At 35.2% G+C, this 23,167-nt stretch overlaps 1 protein-coding gene across 1 annotated transcript in view; it reads right to left on the bottom strand.

Annotated features, from left to right (window-relative positions):
• LOC123534121 (uncharacterized) overlaps positions 1-23,167 on the bottom strand; it is a 37,157-nt gene that overhangs the window by 7,141 nt on the left and 6,849 nt on the right. Inside the window, exons 5-16 of the mRNA XM_053520643.1 lie at positions 15,761-15,883; positions 15,203-15,592; positions 12,266-12,389; positions 8,547-9,711; positions 8,207-8,441; positions 7,130-8,107; positions 5,670-6,958; positions 4,485-4,998; positions 3,897-4,013; positions 2,755-3,080; positions 2,275-2,382; positions 1,607-1,763 (exon numbers count right to left, since the gene is read on the bottom strand). Coding sequence (XP_053376618.1) covers positions 1,607-1,763; positions 2,275-2,382; positions 2,755-3,080; positions 3,897-4,013; positions 4,485-4,998; positions 5,670-6,958; positions 7,130-8,107; positions 8,207-8,441; positions 8,547-9,711; positions 12,266-12,389; positions 15,203-15,592; positions 15,761-15,883 — 5,526 coding nt within the window. The remainder of the gene's footprint in view (positions 1-1,606; positions 1,764-2,274; positions 2,383-2,754; positions 3,081-3,896; positions 4,014-4,484; positions 4,999-5,669; positions 6,959-7,129; positions 8,108-8,206; positions 8,442-8,546; positions 9,712-12,265; positions 12,390-15,202; positions 15,593-15,760; positions 15,884-23,167) is intronic.

Raw genomic sequence — 23,167 nt, 5'->3', positions numbered from 1 at the left:
GAGCCATGCATCGCAAAGTCACTATTTTAGGTGTGATAGAATTTTATTTTAAGGTAACTTGACATGAACAACCAAGATGGCGTCACAAAATTAGGGATGGTAACATTATTTACCCCTATAGACAATATGCTGCTACAGAGGTCTAAAGATGCATTTTAATCATTTAACACACACATAAACAATTTTAAAAATGTATTTAATTTATAAAATCATAAAATCAAATGTTCTGAAACTCACCATGAAAACTAGTCAATTTTTGTGCGTATTTTGCAGAGAAGTTATGTATCCAAACTGAAAATAATTTATATCATCATATGTTTGAATATGTCCTTCAGGTGCTCCACCTATGAGCAAACGAACTTATCCTCTGAGTTTTATGCTATTTACTCTGGAATTTCATCAGTAAATTATAAATGTCAATATTCTGTTGCAAATAAATTCAGTAACAAGGGGCTATGCAATTCCAAAAATATGTTTATTGTAAAACTCACCCAGTCCTATGAATGGAAAATGAACCAAAACATAGCTGATTTTGGGTATATTACATTATTTTTTATGACCCTTCATGTTCAAATGAAGAAATCCTTATCTAAACTGTCTCTTTATTTTTTGGGAGGCAACAGAAAATCAATAAAATGTACTTTATCAATTACATTAAACATATATTAATTTAGCATGGCCTAAGATACATGCTTTCCATGAGATCTCCATGCAAGTCAGTAAAGTTTTGACATTGAGGGTTATTCAAACAGTAGCAAACACATTTGAAGTAGGACACAGATTGAAAAGATTGTAAATGTTTTATAAAATTTAAATACAAACAATGTAGAATTACTAAGAAATGAACACATCACTCAAAACTGTTAATATATGAGGATTTAAAGTCTCAGAAATAAGGACAAAGTAAACTTACATGTACTTCGAATTTTTTTAACGACCCTCATACTGCAAGCAGGTTTCAACTTTTTAGGGTGTAAAATATAGAAATTTATAATTTACTGATGAAATTCCAGGGCAAATAGCATAAAACTCAGTGGATAAGTTCTTTTGTTCATAGGTGGAGCACCTGAAGAACACATTCAAACATATGAGGATATAAATTATTTTCAGTTTGGATACATAACTTTTCTGCAAAATACGCATAAAAATTGACTAGATTTCACGGTGAGTTTCAGAACATTTGATTTTATATTTTTATAAATTAAACGCATTTTTACAATTGTTTATGTGTGTGTTAAATGATTAAAATGCATCTTTAGACCTCTGTAGCAGCATATCGTCTATAACAGTAAATAATGTGACCAACCCTAATTTTGTGACGCCATCTTGGTTTTCCCTGTCAAGTTACCTTAAGATAAGATAATTTAACCCTCTGTAAGGTTTGACAAAAATAATGACTAGACAAAACTTTTATATATAAAATTAAGTCAACGCAATGCTGACAATTTCTTAAGATCTACTATATAACTGTCACAAATGCAATTATTATGATTCCAACTAAATTGCGGTAATCTGACGCAAACGTCACAACCTTGTAACTGTCAAATGTAATTAGTTACAGTTTTGCATTGATTTCTTTGTAAAACTTAAAATTAATTAAATATACCCTGAGTAAGCCCGACTTCCATCATTGGTTCTGCATCATCCATATAGGGTTCTGTTCCTAACCCAACTCTATAGTAGAGAATTCCACTATGGGCGTCAGTAAAACCTTTCCAATACCCATGGATATGGCTGAGTTCCTGTTGAAAATCTATATCTTTCTAAAATATAAATGTCAGTGATGTATAAAATCAGTAAAATGACTGATGTTATAATCAAATAAATGTGGATTTAGAGGAAGGTTATCTTTACATGTATTAAAATGGTGATAACACATATTGTAATTGTGATAACACAAAACACTCGCCTGTCCATCTGGTCATATTTTGTTGTTCGAATGTTCACTGTATCTATGACGAAATTATTTCAATTAAATCTAGCATTTTCTGTACAGTATTTGTATAGTAGAAATGTTCTACGCCCATCATGGAAGTACAAACGGGGATAACCCAATAAAGGTCCAATAACGACAACTCTAAGGCTGAAACAAGTTATTTAATTCGAATAAAAAAAAATCCACAGGGATCTAAAAGTGACTATATAACAGTCAATATTGCAATTACATTATAAACAAAATATCAGCATTGTAAAATTAGCATAAACAAATACAATTTCCGAATTTTGAGAACATTATATCCCGTTATTTGTTCAATGTTGACAAGGTGAATGTACCTCCTCTGTCCAATGACCTTCAATTACGTGACCACCTGTTGGTGAAGATCTGTCAACTATCATTTCCAGTGTTGCAAACGGAGATCCTAGCCCTGCACGATTTATGGCCTGTAAAAGAGGGAGTTAGTTGAAATAGCAAATCATAATACAAGCACACACTTGCACAGAATATACAAATGGCATAATAACTGTAGAAATTGACGAAAATAATTTACTTGATGTTCTCGTTAATAAATCAGTTTTAAAAAATCTGCTACCATGAATGACGATACATATTAAAAAGAATGTAAAATCAAATATGTCAACTTGTTATGCACCTGATAAAAGTAACGACCCTGATAGCTTCCGCTCAAAGGTGATACCTAACACAAAACTCAAGTATAAAATTTTCAAGGGTTCGATATTAAAATTCAACTTAACCAGTTGCCAGTTTATTTATGTTTCAATAAATTTTATAGCATACAAAATTCACACAAATACCCTTGCTGAAACATAGTAGATGTGCCCGTCGACGAGGTGTGTGTCGTTTAAAAACAATTCGATATTATCGTCCTTGTAATTAGACAACTGAAATACGTTTGTCAAATATGGCTCGGTGCCAACACCAATCTCGAAGTGGGATATGCCACTGTCTTTATCTCTAAACTCGGCCAAATGAACTACAACTGTGTCTGTTGTAATATAAGATTCCGTTGTTTGGTAAATATCTTGTTTGTCTGTTGTTATTTTACCAGAAGAAGGCGGCGATGTGTCTACACTATATTCATTTGAAGCTGTTATCGCTACATTACCGGCGTGATCCAGTGCTGAAAGTCAGAACGGAGACAAGGGATTTACTGTAAAGCTTTTAGAATGTATTAACAAAAACACAAGTTATCATTTATACAAATCGAAAGCGCCCGTGTATATATTTTTTAACTTTTGACGTTGTTTGGCCGTATAATATATAATATATATAGCGGGGGAAATGGTATACTGGTACTACTTCGTTAAATAGTATAATCTTACGGCTTAGATATCCAAACCGGTTTCACAATTAACATGGACCATTAGGAGAATAATGACGTCGTCGTCAGGAATCGATGTTAACAATGATGTCACTTATGTAAATGATAAAAATGATAAAACTATCATTTGCATCATTTAGATCACATTAATAATTGACGTTATTGCATAACCTCTCTGGAATTGTAGTTAATAGTTACTATTTTCTTTATTGATCAAATAAATTATAAGGAAAAAATAAACAACATTACATGAGTTACCCTTAATATTTGCCTACCGGTTTCGTTTATTACTCATCAGGGCAAGTAATACAATATGCCGTCATAAAATAAAAAACGAAACCGGTAGGCAAATATTAAGTAACTCATGTAATGTTGTTGTTTTTTCTTCTATGTATATATAGATATATATTTGGATAATACAGCGGGAAAAGCGATTGAATTAAGTACTTTTTGGTATTGTTATCACATAGTTTAACAGTATGATAAAATATGTTTCTGTTATCTACCGACTTGTGATACTGCCGTTAGAAAATGAAAGAAACATATTTATGAAACTGTTTATAAAGAAAATAGACCAGTATGTATATATGTATGTATATATGTATTAATACAAACCCGCAACAGAAAAATAAACTAAAGAACCGTCAGTCACATTTAGGTTATCGACTACAATACGTTGACGAAGACCGACGTCTGTAAATGCCTGGATGTCGTCTCCGTTTGGTCGGCTCCCTGAATAAGAAAAAAAAAATTAAAAAGTATACAAGCGTATCGTTTTGTCTTTATCCTTGTTGCTTTTCTCCCTTTTGTTATAAAACTACTATTATTATTTTATTTTGAGTGTAGGTGAGATTAAATATAATACTGTAAGTATAAATTTTTTACTTAAGTCTACCAGGAGTACGGAGTCAGGGACTAGATTGTACTTTAACACAAGTGATTTGGGTTATATGCCCGGTCGCTGTTGAGATCCTGACTTGTGTTCAGTATTGGATGTTTTCCTTAATAAAATCTTAAAAGACGGTATTGTTTCCAGCAGTATCAGCCTATATTAGGCACTGAGAAGGTAAATAACATACTTATTAGGCCTTCGGCTCTGCTGTAAACAAGTTATTCATTCCATTCAAAATAGTGACTTTAGTCGTCAAACAACGCTAAACAATAAAGCTTCACCTTTACCAATATATAGATATCAAATAATACCAATAGCAAATCTATATTGCTTTAGTCTGTCAATATAACCAAGATTTGTGGCGTCAATATTCTCCACGAAACCATCCCATGCGACTTCAATTGCTTCTTGATTGCTGAGAAAACCTCCAGTTGAAGAAACGTTTTCAATACGTCCAGGCAGCGGTGCAACAGTATCTATAACAAATCCGTCACTGCAGATATTTAGTTCAGCTAGGGTTTCAGAAAAAAGTTCTCTTTCTAAAACTGTAGAATTGGAATATGCACATATATAGTAAATTTTGTTCGGTGTAATTGAATTCTTTTTAAAAGAAACATAGCCGGTGCTAGTAGTCATGGATATGACACACTCTTTGTTTGTTTCACAATTTTCTGGTGGTTGATTGGAGGTCATTAGATACCATGTAGTATTTCGTTCAGTGGCGTACAAAATGCATCCTACTACCTCAGAAGATGTTGTCCCAAAGTCAAGTTCATTGTCATGAAATAGTGTAAGAAGTTGTCCAACATTAGAACTTGGTAATGCCTGAAAGATAAGTAACAAATACATGTAGTTTCCGTTAAATATAAGTACTTAGAAAAGTCAAACTATAATTGATGCGGATAAATCATATGACTCTGATGCAATTCACACAAGTCTTTTTTTATATCTTAAAACATATAAAGCATATTGTTTTACCTTTAGTAAAGTCTCCCAGACATTTGAATTAGAATCAAAATCATAGACATGGGTCAGCTTATATTCCTCCACAGAAAAAATCCGTATGACTTTACATATTTGTCATCGATTTCCACTTTCTGTAAAAGCACGCACACATCCAAACATGGTAGAATGCTGATGAATTGGCAGGGTGACACAAGATGATACCTATCAAAATAAGAATTTTAAAGTATTTTTTGCACTTTATGTATGTTCATTTTGTATGGACTTACACATTTCTATCTGACTACTTAAAAATTCGGATATTTCTTTGTTCTGAACGTGTGATTCTCGTGTATGAAACTATGAGACAATAGTTAGCACGACACACATTTTAACATTTTAATGTAATATCTGTCATCTTTTCAAGATAAAATATTTCATTAAAATATTTACTGTTTCTACTCACAAACATCTTACGCAGGCTTTCAGTTATTCAGTTACTAATAAGAATACGAAAAATATAAATCTACATTTATGATACATTTCAAGCATACCTTATTCAAGCCTGAATCGTCAGGCATTTCTGTTTTCCATTTGGTCAGAATATAATTTGCTCCTCCGTCTTTACTAATAGCCCACTGATAAAAAAGTATTTTGCTGCCACTACTGAATGTATTCCATTCCAGTTCAATGATAGAGCAAGATCTATCATTAATAGTTTTCAGTCTCGGTGTCAGGACATTTCCAACTGGAACTATCGTGTCAAGGTGGAATTCATTTGAGAAAACTGGCTCCAAGCAGCGGACCCTTGAACACTGTCGTACGGCCAATCTATATGTTTCGTTCATTTTTAACATAACATCTGAAATATCGCCCAAAGTCTTCCTAAATGGAGAAATGTATTCTGTGGAGAAATTCGAGATGCGGCTAATTGCAATCTCGTGTGATAGTTCCATACTCTTGTAGTCTTTATAGTATATATGTGCAGTTAAATCTCCATCCATGTATTTAGTTGACGGACACATGCGGACAGTTATTTCAGTGAAATTGTCGTTTTGTGAACTCAGGTCAATGGCCGGATTGTCCACGAATGAAATGAAATTAAATTCATGTCTGTCGTTACCGAATGCCGAAAGAATACCATCACTTGTGGATAAATTTGTAAGAGGTGCATGTATGATGTAGGATCTTCCTATATTGGCAGGGAAGGTAAATGATGCATTATATGTTTGATTTACAACCATTAGAGACACAGCTTTGCTATTCGTTGAACAGTCCTGTCCAAGTTCGATATCAATACCTTTAACCAACTTTTCTTTATTTAGGATTTTGATGCCATCAGAAGATGAAAGTGTTGAACCACCGGAACATGAAGCTCTCACAAGCGCAAAATATCTCATATCAAATTTTATATCGATGGACTGATAACAATATCTAGTGGTATCATTAATTACAACGAACGGTATTATATCATCCGTCATATTGCTTGAACCAACACCTACTTCAACATGAACATTTTCATGATGTTTGAATCCGTACCATTCAAAACATAGCGTGTTTGGCGTGAAATGTGTATCAATATCTTGAATATTGTCCTCAATTTCTGGGTCGATGTCAAGAACTATTGCATCACCAGGTGAATAGCGTGAGGGCGTTAGTTTGAGGGAATGACCAGCATTATTATACACATACATATCTAAGTAAAACAGAAGTCCCAAATCTGTGTCAAGAGATTGCAATCTTCTAACTGGATACTTGAAACATCCCCCACTGTATTTTGGGCATGGAGTAGATATATACAACTGCCAGTGAAACAGAGGAGTTAACGTCTTTCCATTATGTCCTAAAATTGAATAAATACTAATATAATATTTAAAGCTACTCTTGCTTTCAAAATAGCATCGCGTCTCTTGTTTCGTCAGTAACTCGTTTTCTGTATTTAGACCTAAGCATTTAAGCATTCATTACTCAAAATACAAGGTAATTGTCTGTATGACGTAACAAAAATATTTACCAAATTGAAAAAACACCGACTTGATTTGTTCCAACTGCTCCATATCATAAAATGTGTCGTTTTCCCAGCCTATAACAACGTTTTCTCCAACAATATTGACTTCTGGTATACCTCGTTTTAACGGGGGCGTTTCGTCTATCAAAACTGGACCAAGGGTTGTAACTTTCTCTAGACCGGCCTTGTTAACAATCTTTAAGAATATATAGAACAACGAATTTGATCCGATGCCTTCGTGACGACGTTTGAAATTCTTCTTCCTAGCTGTAGATTTATAGTCATCAATATGTGGTGATTTCCATTCGGTCGGGTCATAGCCAATGCCGACAAAGAAGTCTTCAAGTTGGCTAATAGTTTCATCTACATCCCAGCTGAGATAAATGTGATCGTTAGGTAAATATATAACTGTGTTATTGTTGTATTTTGGTAATGTTTGACACAAGAAATCGGAAATATCGCTGTCTATCTTCTCATCCCTAACCAGGAACGCAGAAACTATCGAATCGTCATGGAACGAGTGGGAGCAAAGATCAAAACAAGTTGATGTATTATGGAGAAGTACCTTTGAAACAGAAGAATGCAAAAGCCAAGTATTTCCCGCAAAACAAGCAATACTTTCTGACCATGTAGAGTGCTGTAATGAGATATTTCTAGGTTCTGGTGGAGATGTGTCTCTTGTAACACCATCTGAACACACACACTTGGAAGGATCCATGGCATTATTCAGTGCAATTATTGAAACAAAACGTTTGCCTGTGAAATTCGCAGGAATCCTTATAGAAGTTTCGCTATAAAGAACGTCCGCATAAAATTCAATATCGGCGTTGATAGAAAAGTTGTAAAGTTCTGCCTGTCCTAGACAGCGATTGGCGAGTCCAATTCTGTAACTTTTGATCCCGCTCTCATGGTCAATAAACCCATGCCAGTGTACTATGAAGGAGTCTTCGCTTATATAATCTATGTCTTTGCTGAACTCCGGCCCTGTAATGTAAAATAATAAAACATTAAAACGGCAACCGTATACTGACACTTGAGTTAACAACCAAACTACAGTTATGTATATGAATAAAGTATAACTACCTTCATAGATAACACCTGGTTCCGGTGGAGACTCGTCAACAAGAATATCAATGTGCTCAATGTTAGACAAGAATGCATTGTTAGTAACCTTGATGGTGAAGAAGTAATTCCGGTTGTGGTTTCCTTCATCCTTATTATTTGCAACAAGCTTATTCAGAGGAACTGTATAATTGAAAATTTCGCACTTCCCAACATCTGGGCAGTAGCAGTTGAGTAATGTCTTTGGACAAGTAGACTACAACAAAAACAAATATTTTGATTACATAATATTATATCACTCTCATATGTGTTTCAGTATGTTTAAAATCGTAATGAAATGACAGAACAGAAAAAGCTTTACCTGAGATAACGTTCCAACAGCCAAAGCTCCAGTCAACAGGTCCTGTCCGAAATCTGTAGTTCCAAATGTCCATTCTATAGTCCTTATTCCACTATGCGGATCCAGCGTTTCAAAATGAAGTTGCATGGTTGATAAATCTGTTTTGTGGTGTACAAATAATGTTCGATACCCATCCTTTGTTAGCCATATATTATTAATATGCGGCACGGACTGGTCGATATGGACAGATCTGTTTTCGCTATATGTGTTATTTGCAATATCCACTGCACGAATTTTCAGCATGTAAGTTTGGCCATCGCTCACTTTAAATTCTCTGCATAGGGACTGGTTGAGAAAATTTGGTACTTCTGTCTCAGTTGAAAAGCTCCCTCCATCTAAGCTCCAAGACAGCATGAATCTTATGATGCCATATACATTTGGTGTACCGGAAACTGGGAGAACGCCAGAATTTTGCTCGTAAGTTCCATTGATAAGTCCAAATGGATCAGGTTCTATGGGGTTAAGGAGTTCATTCTCCAAATAGAAACGATTTAGAAAATAATCATTCCATGATATACAAATATCATGATGATGAGTTTGCCAATCAAAGTTAGTTTGTCTAGAAGCGGATGTCACCCTGTAATGTTTATCAGGCCGAGTTTCAATGAAACTTGTGTTGTCATAGAGCATAAAGCGCCTGGCCTGACGAACATTGTCCGCAACATCTTTGACCTCAAGAGTTATACTGTACAATCTAGGTTTATCCGATGTTAAATTTAGTTCCATGGTCGATGTAGTTTTATTCACTTTATTAGTATAGACTACTGCCGTATCTACTTTTAAGTTTCCTTTCGAAGCGAGTACCTCATTAATCGTTACTTGATAGCTCTCTATTCCAGAGGCTTGCACATTCTTCCCGCCATCAGGTATTGGGTCCACCCAGCCATTGAATGTAAGTGTGGTAACTGACGAACGTGTCACTCGACTATGCATAGAGACGGGTTCAATATTGCAAATGTTAATTGCTTGACAATGTACGGGTTTCGCGTTGTCAAACCTGTAGCATAGTTCTCTTGAAGTTTTAATTTTTTGGTAGGGAACGGGTTCAGATATGGTGTGGGATATGGAAGTGATATCAACATTCTTCAAATATCCTCCTCCGTAAGCTTCAAAAACAACACATACTCTGAAATATCGTGTTTTACTTTGTAAATATTAATGTCAAACATGACCAACGTATGCCGGAATTTAATAAGAGGCCAATAACACATATGTATCTGCTACATATATATACAGCTACGTTAATTTACACGTCTATATTCTAACCTGCAAACTTGTTTCCTTTATTTCCTATTGTCTGGCAATCTGACTGAAGTACTTGATCTTCTAAACGAAGATCTGAAAACGACACATTCACATTCGTCTTCTGTATATTTTGGATTTCCAATATTGCTATTTTTATTTTCGCAAATCTTTTTTTGTTTGAACCAATCAGACAACTTGTTCGAACGTCAAAGAGTAAGAAAAAGTTTTAATTAATCCAGGGCTCGAACCTGGGACCTCTCGTTTACAGCGCAAGTGCCCTACCGACTGAGCTAACCGGCTATCTGAAATCTTTCGACATAAAACTTGTTGATATCGAAACTCAAGGCTTTATAAAGCTTACAGAATGTTGTAAGGTAGCTTTTGATTGGCTAGCGGAAGGGTTGTCAGAACGAGGCCATCAATAGCTCGTTGTCAGATCCTATGCGTAGCGTAATAGGAGATGTACTTTAGTCAGATTGTATTGTCTGGCTAAACAAAATAATACTGTTTTAAATTTAGTTAACCTGTCCTATCAGAATCTTTGAGAAATGCAATTTCTGATGGCAGTATCGGCTAGTACTTAAAGTTTCGTACATTTTAAGATTTAGATTTTAAGAACAGACATTAAATTTAAGGCGCTTTCCACGGTTTCTCTTAAGATCAAATAAAAACATTCACGAACGAAGTTCATCGTGTCTGAAGAATTAAAAGTAATATTTAAAGATATCTTTTCGTTATTGACCTATATATTATAACTACACATTTGAACAAATGGTTTCTTATTGCAAAAGCCGTTTATGTATGACAGCCATACAAATATTTATATTTTGTACAGTCATCTTTACTTTTTCATAGGTCAACACAATAAATCCTTTGGTGGGTAGAATTATATACTAGTGATTCTATCAAGATCACATTGTGTGAAGAGCTACAATTAGAATTGAATGTGGAACGTAATATATTATTATGTCTAGTACTAGCCATTCGTTAAAGAAACCTTTTAGTGACTCAAGATGTTTTTACAGGGTTTATTTATACATAAATTAGAGTGTAGTATTGTTAACCTAATACACACTACGTTTGTTCTTTGTCTAAAATATAAAATGTATAAAATAGAATCACATTGCACATGTAGTTACGCTATTAGGCAAAGACTATGATTTGACTTTGAAGTTGGTGCTGATAACCTGATAATTGATAGTTTGATTCTTGAGAAATGTCTTTCGAAAGGAAGATATTATCTATATGTAAACGATTTAGGAATCGATATATAAGACATCAACTATAAGCAGTAACCATTGATTTACTAGTAACTCAAATAATAACAGTGAAGGGAGATGCTTATTAAATATTTTCAGATATTTGTTTGTAACTACAAAATGAGATTACCTGATTGCAAAAAAAACAACAACAACACATTGCTTTGCTTGAAAACGTTGATGTGATCTTTCCAAATAAAACGAATAAACCTATATCTCATTTCATGAGAAGTGTACTAAGCTTGCGACATGCCCTATTATATAATGAAAGTAAATGATGAACTCCTTGTATGAAAATGCAATGTATATTTAAATTCGTTAATGACATTTACTTTTCGTCTGACAGTCATTGCTACTCTTGCAATTAAATACATAGAATACTTGTGACAAACCTTTTTTCATCTTTTTATGTGTATCAAGCATTATAACACAGATAAGGTAAAAAGTAATTAGGTGCAAGTTCATTAAATATATATCTAAATACTGAAGGCATTTTATCTCATGTAAAGTTATAAAGATCACGCTTATGAAATGAAACTTACCAATAGAATTAAAATTAACTTATATATCCATTATTATTCATTGACATATAAAAACTTTTTAAAAAAAATCTAAATCGTAAATGATTAGTTAATACACATCAACATGTCAAGCGAAATGTAGAACATGACTTATATGTTTCTTTTTCACGAGCTAATTTCAAAATTATCAACAGTGACATTTTCCTACGAATAGAATGCAGCATACTATAAAAGTTACAGTTAACTTATGATCATTTTCAAAGTTAAACATCGATGGAACTGTAGAAAGTTTGCCCTTTTCAAGGCAGATATAAAAGAAGATTCCGGATGCCATTCGCGGCATTATTTCAGACGTGGTTGTGTACCTGGAAGAACCACCGATCTTCAGTAACCAAGGTGACGGCTTTATCATGTAAAAGATTTCTACTCCTCATGCGAGGATTTGAACACACAGCGGTAAAGGGCAAGTGATTCGAAGTAAGCGACCACTCGGATACAGAAGCCCTCACATTGTATTTCAAAACTGATATTGTGTGACACCAGTGTAAATCTATGCAATGTGACTTTCGGAAGAAACACAAATCAAATGATCAGAAAGTATTCGATTAACAACTCTTTGTTTTAATTAAAATATGAATAGCATAAGAATAATTACGCTTCTCCGTTAGTCAATGTGTAGTTGGCTGAAAAGTTTCCTGTAGATGAGTATGTATCAGTTGCTTGAGTACTGTGATTGGTATCTGTCAGTTGAGGATGAGTTGTAAGCCTTTTGTTTGTACCTGGAATAGTAATAACATTTTGATTTAATTAACATGGAGATACAACTAGTTTTACTCATTCAAAAGCAGGAAAAGTCGTAGTATGAAATAATTATGTCGATTTAACGTTAAACCATAAACCATAACTATAAAATAACAAATCAAGATATTCAGACTTCCACCTTTACATTTCATCCTTTCCGGGTACATTCCAGAGTTCATATTTTATGTTAATACTACATATTATTATTCAACTTTACAGTATTACACACTGTATAAGATCAATTGCAAACATCATATGAAACAGACAGAGCTAATACAAAACATAACTAAGCCAATATGAGAAAAACAGAGCCAATACGAGAAAAACAGGGCCAATACGGAATTCAAGCATTTTGATTGGTTCAAAAGAGAGGGCCAATACGGAGAAGTCACTTCCGTTAGATTTTTAAATGACGCCATTTTGTTTTACATCAGAGTTATAGATTACATTTTTTTTCACATTTTGACAAAAAATCATCTTACATGTTCATGTAATAACCAAGTATGATTGAGCGGGATGTACGTCTTCATAGACTGCAACGATACTTTCGCTTATTCGGTATTGTGTAAAATGCAAGTGTTTCCTGTCAGAAATTCTGGCAGTTGTCAATGAAAATAATGTGGAAATACGGAAACTCAGATTAATTAAAAGGATGAGGCTTATCTTTAACAGACATTTTGATAGTGTGGACTATTTGTGCAATGATAAATAGCGATTCAAATGCTGGAAAGTGGATGAATAAATTGGCGAACAAGAGTGTCAGTTGTGAACTGCAAACAATTTCGGATAAGAATTAAACGAGGCATGGGAGTGTATAATTTGTGCTTGGTTGGTTCTATTATCTTGATCAACACATATGTGTACAATTTTGTGTCTCGTTGCCTGCAGCCTAAAAGGAAATGACTTTTAAAGAAGTTTTTATCACAGTTCAAATGCTAAGATAACTCACTAAAGAAAATAAATAGTAATCAACATTATTTTCTGAAAACTGCTGAACCTTTCAACATTTATGGTCATTATTGACTGATAAATAAAAGTTTGTGGTCTGAATCAGCCAAAATATATGGTCATTATCTACTTTTATTCAAAGTATGTGGTCCGAATCAGCAAAAACATTTGGTCCGAATCAGCCATGGTCCGAATCAGCCACGGTCCGAATCAGCCTGTTTCCGCATAGCTGCAATAAGGTCTCACAGAGTTCTTGTACTGTTACCGCCAACAGTTGAAAGTTGAATAATAATATTATCATTAATCAAGCAATTTCATATTGGCCTAGTTATTTGTCCTCGGGCAGTCGTATTGGCCCTCGGCCTATGGCCTCGGGCCAATACGACAACCCTTGGACAAATAACAAGGCCAATATGAAATTGCTTGATTAATAACATTATATTATCAAGTTCACTGTGTAAAGTTCATATTACATTAATGGATATTTCGTACTTCACAGAACCCAAAATCCATGACGATACAAGTGAGCGGTTTGACAGCCAGCAAAATATCTTCAAGATGGAAAGAGATATACTAAAGTATATACTGTGTTTACTTTTTCTTGCATACCAGACGGGGACTTCCGGTAATTTACCGGTGCTTGAAAAATCCATCTTGCATCCCGGGGTGTAAGATGACGCTCGTGCTGTAAATGATGTATTGCGAACTATATATATGTAGAAGATTTATGAAGTAATTTATGTTTTATTAAAATAGAAAAAAAAGCAAAATTCATATCGTTACGCTGCAACTGATAAAACAAAACCGGAACTAAACATTGTTCTTTGTCTTTGAAACGTCATGACGTCTTTCCTGTTTACGGACGTTGGTTTCCCACGCTTTATTTAAATGTGCTGCCATATGAAATAAGAAAAAGAAAGCCGTTCGATTGATTTTATTATTATTATTATTCTTATTGTTGTTGTTTGAAATCGGTATGCAAGAAAAAGATTCTGTCACTGGTTATAGGTGCAGATGGGAATATCCGGCTCTCGGGTAACTGGCAGGAGCCTCGTTACCGCCTAAACAGTTTCCCTCGAGGCAGGAAATTCCTATTTGTACCTACAGTCAGTGAAAGAATCTTATATTCCATTGATACTATTCGAATGTTACACCTTTTCAGACTCGTGTAAAATTTGTTTGATTAAATTGGAAGTTTTTAATGCTTTTTTTTTCTGCTTCTTCAAACGAAAGGGTTGATGCCCTCTTTTGCAAATGCAGCTACGGGGTAGGGAGTGGCTATAAATTGTGCCATTACTAGGAAAGACATTATGCAAATGTGGAAAACTTGCAGCTGTATCATGTCAATTAAGATTGACATGTGCAATGATATTGTCTAAAAGGTTTATGATAATGCTAAGGAGCGTACATTATTTAAAACTTGTGGTTACACCTGTTTCGGCTATAATATATTAACATTTTGCAACTTAATGATTGTAACCGGTGCTCACCGATTTCTCATTATGGCATCGCAATAATCATTTAGCAAACTACAACCACTAAATACAACGCACCAACTTAACTTCGTGTATTTACATGTATTAACTTATCTATGCACGCTTGCCAATTCAAATGGGTTTGATCTGATCTGACTTTTATGAAGTGTTTGCTACCAAGGGTAAAATATAAAGTATGAAGTGTGAATTAGGAAGTGTAAATGTTTGACTTTGATGTCACAGCTGAAATACCGTTCATAACAGCAAAAACATCATACCTTTTAAAACATCGAGTTAATGTTTAAAGACTTCACGTCTAAGATATAAAAATAATTATCTTTGCAAGGTACATAAACGAAGTGATTTACCATTTACAAGCTTTTTGTCAATATTGACATTCGTATCTGTGACACCGAACCTTTCCTCATGAATGAATGCAGGCCGTGACTCATTCGACACGTCGATGAAGAACGTTGACATCATTTCCGTCGTAACAGAAGCTGGTTGATAGTTCCCATACATATCAGCTAGATATTTACAGGCAGTAAATGTGCTGCTACTCATTGCTCTTCTCTTTTCGCCATTTGGCCCAACTACCACAGTGTCACACGTTTCAATCACAGGCAGCTGCGAAGGTTGACACGTTGTTTCGTTTCCTGTAGCTTTTTGTTTGAATCCTTTGGCGCAGTTGCAATTCTTTGTTAAGCTTTGTCCACAACTTCCAGGCCAACAGTAATGGTTGTTGAAGGAGCACATTCCTAAATTGGTAGCAGAAATTATTTGGTCGTTTAAAAGACACAAACTTACAATTTAACAAAAAGTGGAAGAGGTTTTTAGAAAACTCGCAAACTTGGGATTGAGACATGTATTGGACATTAAAATCATTTAAAACAAAACTTGTTAATTAATACAAGGTGAATACATACGGTCACACTTGGTGTCTGCTGTAGTCTTCTTAAAGAACACATTGTTGTCTTCACAAATCAAGCACTTATTGTTGGATGGAGTCGTACAATGTCGAGAAATACAATGGCTTATCTTCGGACATTCTTAAATCAAGATCAATGAAAAACGGTTAGAAAACACTTATATTAACTTCCTCATACAGCTTAAACCGCTTTACAAACACAACACTTTTTGACGTTTAGGAAAAAAAAACAGAAACCTGTTGCATGTAATTTCATTTCTGATGTTTAATTCTGAAAGTATACGTGCGTGAAAATAATTTAGAGTTTGTTTTACTGTCAATAATTATGAAAATCGTTTTGCCCATTGACTTATGGTCATAAATACATTTCAACTTTAAAAGATGTAGACATGGATTATGTCGAGTTCTTATCCGTATTGCCGTGTCGGTGGCGTAGCAATCATACATAGAACTTCTATAGATGTCCGCCTTCTGGCATCAACACGAGACGAAGATTTCTCAATTTTCGAATACATGGACTGCAATTTGAGCATGAAAAATACATTCTGCGTCTAGTGGCAGTTTATGGACCACCACCATCCCGGGGAAATGGACTTTAAATAGGAGACTTTCTAGAGAATGAACGGCCAAATTTCCTATCTAGATTTGCAAAATGACAAACAAATCATCATTGTAGGAGACTTAAACCTTCATTTTTACATTCCGACTGACAGACACACAGCCAACTTTGTAAGTATTTTTGATGCATACGGAAGGAGACAGCATGTTAATAAAGCTACTTACGTCGGTAGACACATTCTGGATGTTGTTATTACAAGAGATAACGATAACATCGTGTCAAACATTGAAGTCACTGATCGATCCAGGTCTGTTTGACAACAGCGGTAAGGTCGCTCGCGATCATTTTTCAGTGACTTTCAAAGCAGAGGCTGCCAAACCTCCACCAGTGAGAAAAACTATTTCCTTTCGAAAACTTAAGGAAATTGATGTCGACTCATTCAAAGGGGATCTTCTGAACTCAGAGTCCTTGAAAGCGATCATGCAAATGACAGTTGCTGATGAGTTAGTTAACACATACACACAAGAGATAATAGGTAAACATACATCAATCATTGATAAGCATGTACCATTGCGCACAAAAGTTATTTTTCAAAGACCAACCTGTCCCTGGTATACACAAGAACTTCATAATGCTAAACATTTAAGGCGCAAGTTGGAACAGAAATGACACAAATCAAGACTGACAATACACCACCAGTTTTACAGACAACAATATGCAACAGTATATAGGTCACTAAAAAAGGCAAAAATACATTTCTACTCGGGTAAGGTAGAATCTAGCCAAAAAAATTCAAAGAGTCTTTTCAAAATCCCAAAGCATCTGTTAGGTGCTACAAATCACATCACTTTACCAAAAACTTTAGTGACTTTTTCAAAACAAAATAGACAAAATACGGACAGACATAGCATCCTGTTTTGTATCTGACATTTCTGACGACACTGAAACACAACCACCAATGGAGGACTGCCTAAACAGTTTTACTCCAGCCACACCAGAAGAAGTGAAGAATATTATTCAGGCATCTGCGTGTTGGTCCTGTGAATTAGACCCAATACCAACTTGGCTTTTAAAGACATGCCTTGACGAGCTCCTTCCAGCTTTGACAAAAATTATCAACACATCACTGGAAACCGCGTGTGTTCCAAAAGAATTCAAAAAGTCTCACGTTAGACCTCTTTTGAAAAAAAAAACAGACCTTGATTCCAATGAACTAAAGAACTACAGGCCTGTATCATACCTACCTTTTGTCTCAAAAGTACTGGAAAAAGTAGTAGATAAACGCATTGAGTGCCACCTGACTTCGAAGAACCTACATGAACAGCACCAGTCTGCATACAGAAAGCATCACTCGACAGAAACTGCACTTCTCAAATTTCAAAATGACATTCTTCAATCCTCGATCAAAACAAAATCACAATTTTGGTAATGCTTGACTTATTAGCTGCGTTTGATACTATCAACCATGAAACGTTACTAAAACGCCTGGAAAAGGACTTCTGGATCATTGGAAAACCACTACAGTGGATGACTTCTTATCTGAATGACCGCTACCAAACAGTCTCAGTGAAGGGCGAACTGTCTACTCCAGTCCACATGAAATACAGTGTACAACAAGGATCTGTCCTAGGACCGAAAACCTACATCATGTACACAAAACCCGGTGGTTCAATCTGCAGAAATATAATCCGAAAAGTAGATCCCTCGGGAGCACCGGGAACAATGCAATCAGTGAAAATTGCAGACTCGGTTTAATTGAGTCTGCTCATGAGCAGTAATGGAAAATGCAACACTGCCCACGCCCCCCACCCCCCCCCCCCGCCTAGCACCCGGCTTAAGCAGTATTTAATTTTCAAATCTAAATGAGTTAAAATCAATGATCCCGAAGGACCAGAAAATATAACAACACTGAGATGAAGTCGGGCGACATTTTACGGCCGGTGTAACGATGTAAACTGACTCCCATAGAATAATGACCCCCCCGGTCATTATTTTATATAGAATAGTGACTCCCCGGTCATAATATTATGACCGGGGGGTCATAATATTATGACTCCCTCACACGTAGAAAAATGACCCTCATATAGAATTGTGACCCCTATAGAATATCGACCCCTAACCCAAACCCTAACCCTAACCATCTAAGGTTCACTTACAACATAATTATCCCGATAGCATCGGAGGAGAATATGGTAATGGCACCCGTTCGTTCGTGGTCCATGCATGCGTCCGTGCGTGCAACTCCTCATTCGTTATTGGACGGAATTGATTCAGACTTTCAGGGATTACTACTACTGATGCTTAGTTGTGCAGGAAGAAAACAATTTTGGATTTGCTCCACTTGTTCGGGAGTTATGGCCCTTTGTTACTTTTTTCTTTCATATATATATAATACAGTGCAATTTTTTGTGACCGCAACTCCTCATTCATTATTCATTCATTATAGGATTGATCGATCATTCGATATTAATCAAACTATTGCATTGGAGTGTCTTTCATCATGGCGGATATAGTGTCATTCAACTGCATATTAAAGTTTCCTGTTCTGATTTTAAACATACACTTTAATAAATCGCATGCGTAAAAATATAACATATAATATTTATTACTCTACTTACTAAAGTTGAAATACAAACACCCAACCAGAAGGAATATTTCTATTATACAATATTGAAAACTTTGTAATAATTTTCAACGACGTTTGGAACGTCACTAGGTAAATAAAACACATCCGGAGTCTACTTCTCATATACCAATGATTTCCGGCGTCATTTTAAGGTATATATTGTAGTGTATATATGGATAGGTGACATAATGAAGGTTAAGGGTATTTGACATCACTTTCAGGGGTAGCATAAAACATTGTGCTTTTCCACATATAAATTGCCTTTTTACAATCTTGTACTATTTTACCGTCTACAGCAGTTTTTCGTAATAAGCCCGCGAGCCCATGCTATTACGAAATAAGTGCAACATGTAGGATGCAATAACAAAATGATGTTTCCTCTAAAATTTCGGACAAAATCACCATTATTATAAGTTCCAGAAGGCTTACACTACATTGTACAGAAGGTAAATTAATAATTATTCACATGTATGCGTAACATAATTATACGTTATACCTTGCATATAATGCGATGTCACAAAGTTACGAGGCTATAAAAGGTACTAAATTAAAGGTACTGTTAAAGAATCTTGGAAAAATCTTGGGAAAATAAAACTTAAGCCTATTGAAATACTTCAAGCATGAAACTTTTATAGGTAACAAAAAGATTAAGATCTAAAACATGTTCTAAACTAAAGTCATGCACCTTTTAAAGCAGGAGTTTCGTGATCTATGTTCTAAGTCTGTTCTACCGTGTACTTTGAAAGTTGCAGGGGTTCCAAGTTGCAAAAGGATTCCTTTATGTATCCCCCTTCCATTAGGCCATCTGTTTCTATTGGCGAAGGTTTGATACGGCGAAAAATTATCCCTTTGGGGAGACCTATCCGCTTTAACAAGCAAGCGCGCTACCATTGCGCCACCGAGGCTCACAAAAGTGGTAAGTACATGTATTTAAAAGAGGATGCGTAATTCGGCCTCAACCGGGATAGCTGTTTTTTTAGATGCGTTGTTATGCCACCGCAATTCGAAGAATAGAGTGAATTAAGTTGGCTTGCCAGTCTTCTTTGACGTCGGTCGACGTAATAATGGTCGAAAAAGTAAAGATACTGTATTGCCCTGATATTTGGTATTCATATACAAGGACACGTACCTCTCCTTCATTTTGTACGATTCAGGTCTTTTATATTCCTTTTTTTGTTTAGCAAAGGGCTGTTTCGTACAATTAATGAAATATTGAAGTATCTGGAGTAAAAATGGCTTATTGTTTTCGCTGGATTAATTTAGAAAAACAACATTCGGATGCTCTTGACAAGTGAAACAAAATGATATAAGTCAGTGTTGTCAATCGTAAATTTCATAACATGTCACTATGATGGGCGTTAAATGTTCTAAAAAATGCGCGATTCTTTTGATCTTCGGGTAACACCATACGAGCTTCGGTGGACGATTTGGTCGACGGAAAAAGATTCAATTTACTAACGACTTACGCAGTCTGTTTTGCTATGAAAATTCCGAACTAATTTATGAAATAAAAAAGGGGCTCTTTCCGTGAAATATTTCACAAAATGCGGTAGAAGCATATATTTGCATCGCGTGCATCAGTTTCAAAATTACAAAATCTTAATGTAATTGCTGTTTGTGAAAAAATTTACAATAAGACCCCTATTTTCTATTTTATAAATTTGTTTATATCCATATTATTCATATTCAGTTTAACGCCCTCTTTTAGATAGCCAGAATTGGCTAGTTTTCAGGCGGCGAGGATGCCTGGGTTTCAATCCAGTAACGCTGGGTTGCTTACCAGAACTCCTCTAGTTGAGTGGGAAACATGTGTTTCATAATTTCCAGCTTCCCCGCCCGGGAATCGAACCCGGGCCGCTGGATTAGGAGTCAACGACCTTAACCACTCGGCAACTCCAACCAAATACTTAAGCAAAATCACTGTAAGTGACAAGTGGTTTGAATCATTTTCTGTAGGCCAAATCTCTCGCCAAAGTTTGTATGGTGAGGTTTTTGCTTTATTTCTAAAGGATGATTTCAATTTCAATCAAGAAAACATGACCAGAATCATTTCAGATGACTAATAAACGATGATAATACACTGTTTGTAAAGAAAACCAAATTATCCTCCAGCCTAAATATCGGCTCTCTCTATTTCTGCAGTAACCTTAAAACGACTTAGGTATATCTTCTATTATTGTAATACTTCTCTTTATGTACAACAATGATAATTCAAATAGAAACCCTTTTAAATTTCATTTTTCAATAGATGTACGTTTATTTCTTAGCGGGGCCTCTAAGATATACTGCTGTTGTGTCAGCTGTAGACGCAGCAGCAGAAACAACAACAACAAATATAAGCAATAGAAATACGACAGTGGCTTGAACTGATAAAGAGTATGTTAGTAATAGGTTAGGTGGTGGTCAATATTCTATAGATAAAATGGGGGGGGGGGGGGGTTATTATTTAATAGGGGGCGTCAGTATTTTATAGAAAGGGGTCATTATTCTATGGGGGTCAGTTTACAACGTTACACCGCCACACAGTACTTAACACCCGCTGTTGTGAAGTAAATATAATCCTGAAAGTAGATCTCTGGCTATGGACTGATTCACCACTTTTATGCCGATGACTCGCAACTTTACTTGTCGTTTAAGCCAAAAAATATTTCCTACCAACATGAAGCCCTATCTCGAATTGAAATCTGTCTCAATGACAAATTCTCTTGGATGCTTCAGAACATGCTGAAGCTCAAATCTGACAAAACTGAGGTCATTTTGTTTCACACAAATCAAACAAATCACACAAAAATACCCAAAGATCTCTGCGTGAAAGTAGGACCCTCTCAGACTAAACCATCAATTTATGTAAAGTTTCTCGGTGCCAGAATGGATTCAAATATGGTCATGACACAGCATGTTAACTCTGTTTGTAGAGCTAGTTATGCACAACTTCGGCAAATAGGCCACATCAGGCAGTTCATCATAGCGGATGCTACAAAGTCTCTTGTGAACTCCCTGGTTACATCGAAAGTAGATTACTGTATGGAATCTTCAAAGACACACTGCAAAAACTTCAATGTGTACAAAACACAGCGGCCCGCATCATAATCAAGACTCCACGATACGATCACAACACACAAAATCTTAACACTTACATACAAAGCCATACACAATGAATCAAGTACATTGTCGATGTGCTGGACATGTACAAGCCTCAAAGAGATTTAAGGTCGGAAAATGGCCCGCTGTCTTTGGTCGTAACGAGGAGTCGAACAGTAAAGTATGGTGACAGAAGTTTCAAGCATGATACCCTTCCAGCAAGCATCAGAGAGTCAAGCTCGCTGTCCGCATTTAAGAAATCTTTGAAAACGCATCTCTTTCACACATGTTACATAATATAACAAAATCTGAAATACTGTTGTAAATGGAGTTAAACCCAAAACAATCAAACCATGACAGGTTTGTTTCGTGTTCAGAAGGGGATTGCCCGCGTAATGCAATTTAACGTTGAACATAATTTATGGATGATCTTGTTTTAATTACTATTCCTTTTAATCTTTTACCAATATATTTACATGTATGTGTATGTATGTATGTGTTCTATACGTTTTTGTAAAGCACTTTTGAACGCACATATTTTGTATGAAAAAAGTGCTATATAAGTCTGGTATAATAATAATAATAATAATAATGATAATGATAATAATAATTTCTTCACAATAATTGTTTTGTCAAGTATGAGATACATACAATGGAATACTCTTAGAAAATTTGAGCCGAAAATAGTAGTAATTTAGAGTTATGTTTGTGTTGCATTAGTATACATCAATTTAAAACAACACAAGTTTGTCATAAATATGCAAAGTTTAAGTATCAACTGAAGGTTTCGTGCACATATTTACATTCTTAAGTTCTTTCGAACTGTATTGAGATATAAAAAGCTTATTCAAATAGTAATGCACAATGGCAAAGAAGAAAACGTTGACATACGAGTTTTCATACTTAAATATAATTATACACGTTTAAACTTTCATTGCAAACTAATTGAAATTCTTTCAGTATTAAATTCTGACGGCAGCTGTTGATCACGATTTTACAGTGTCAACATCAAGTACTCAGCTCTAAAGTGAGATAAGAGATAAAACGAACCCCATGTCTTCGATTGCTTGATTGCTTAAAGTGTTTAGATTATCTAATGTCAGAAACTTCAAAATATACCTTAAGTGACTTCCTTAAAA

The sequence above is a fragment of the Mercenaria mercenaria genome, chromosome 12, assembly GCF_021730395.1.
Source record: "Mercenaria mercenaria strain notata chromosome 12, MADL_Memer_1, whole genome shotgun sequence".
Classification (NCBI taxonomy): Eukaryota; Metazoa; Mollusca; class Bivalvia; order Venerida; family Veneridae; genus Mercenaria; species Mercenaria mercenaria.
Note: the sequence above shows the minus strand (reverse complement) of the source record. Positions and strands in the feature narration are given on the sequence as shown.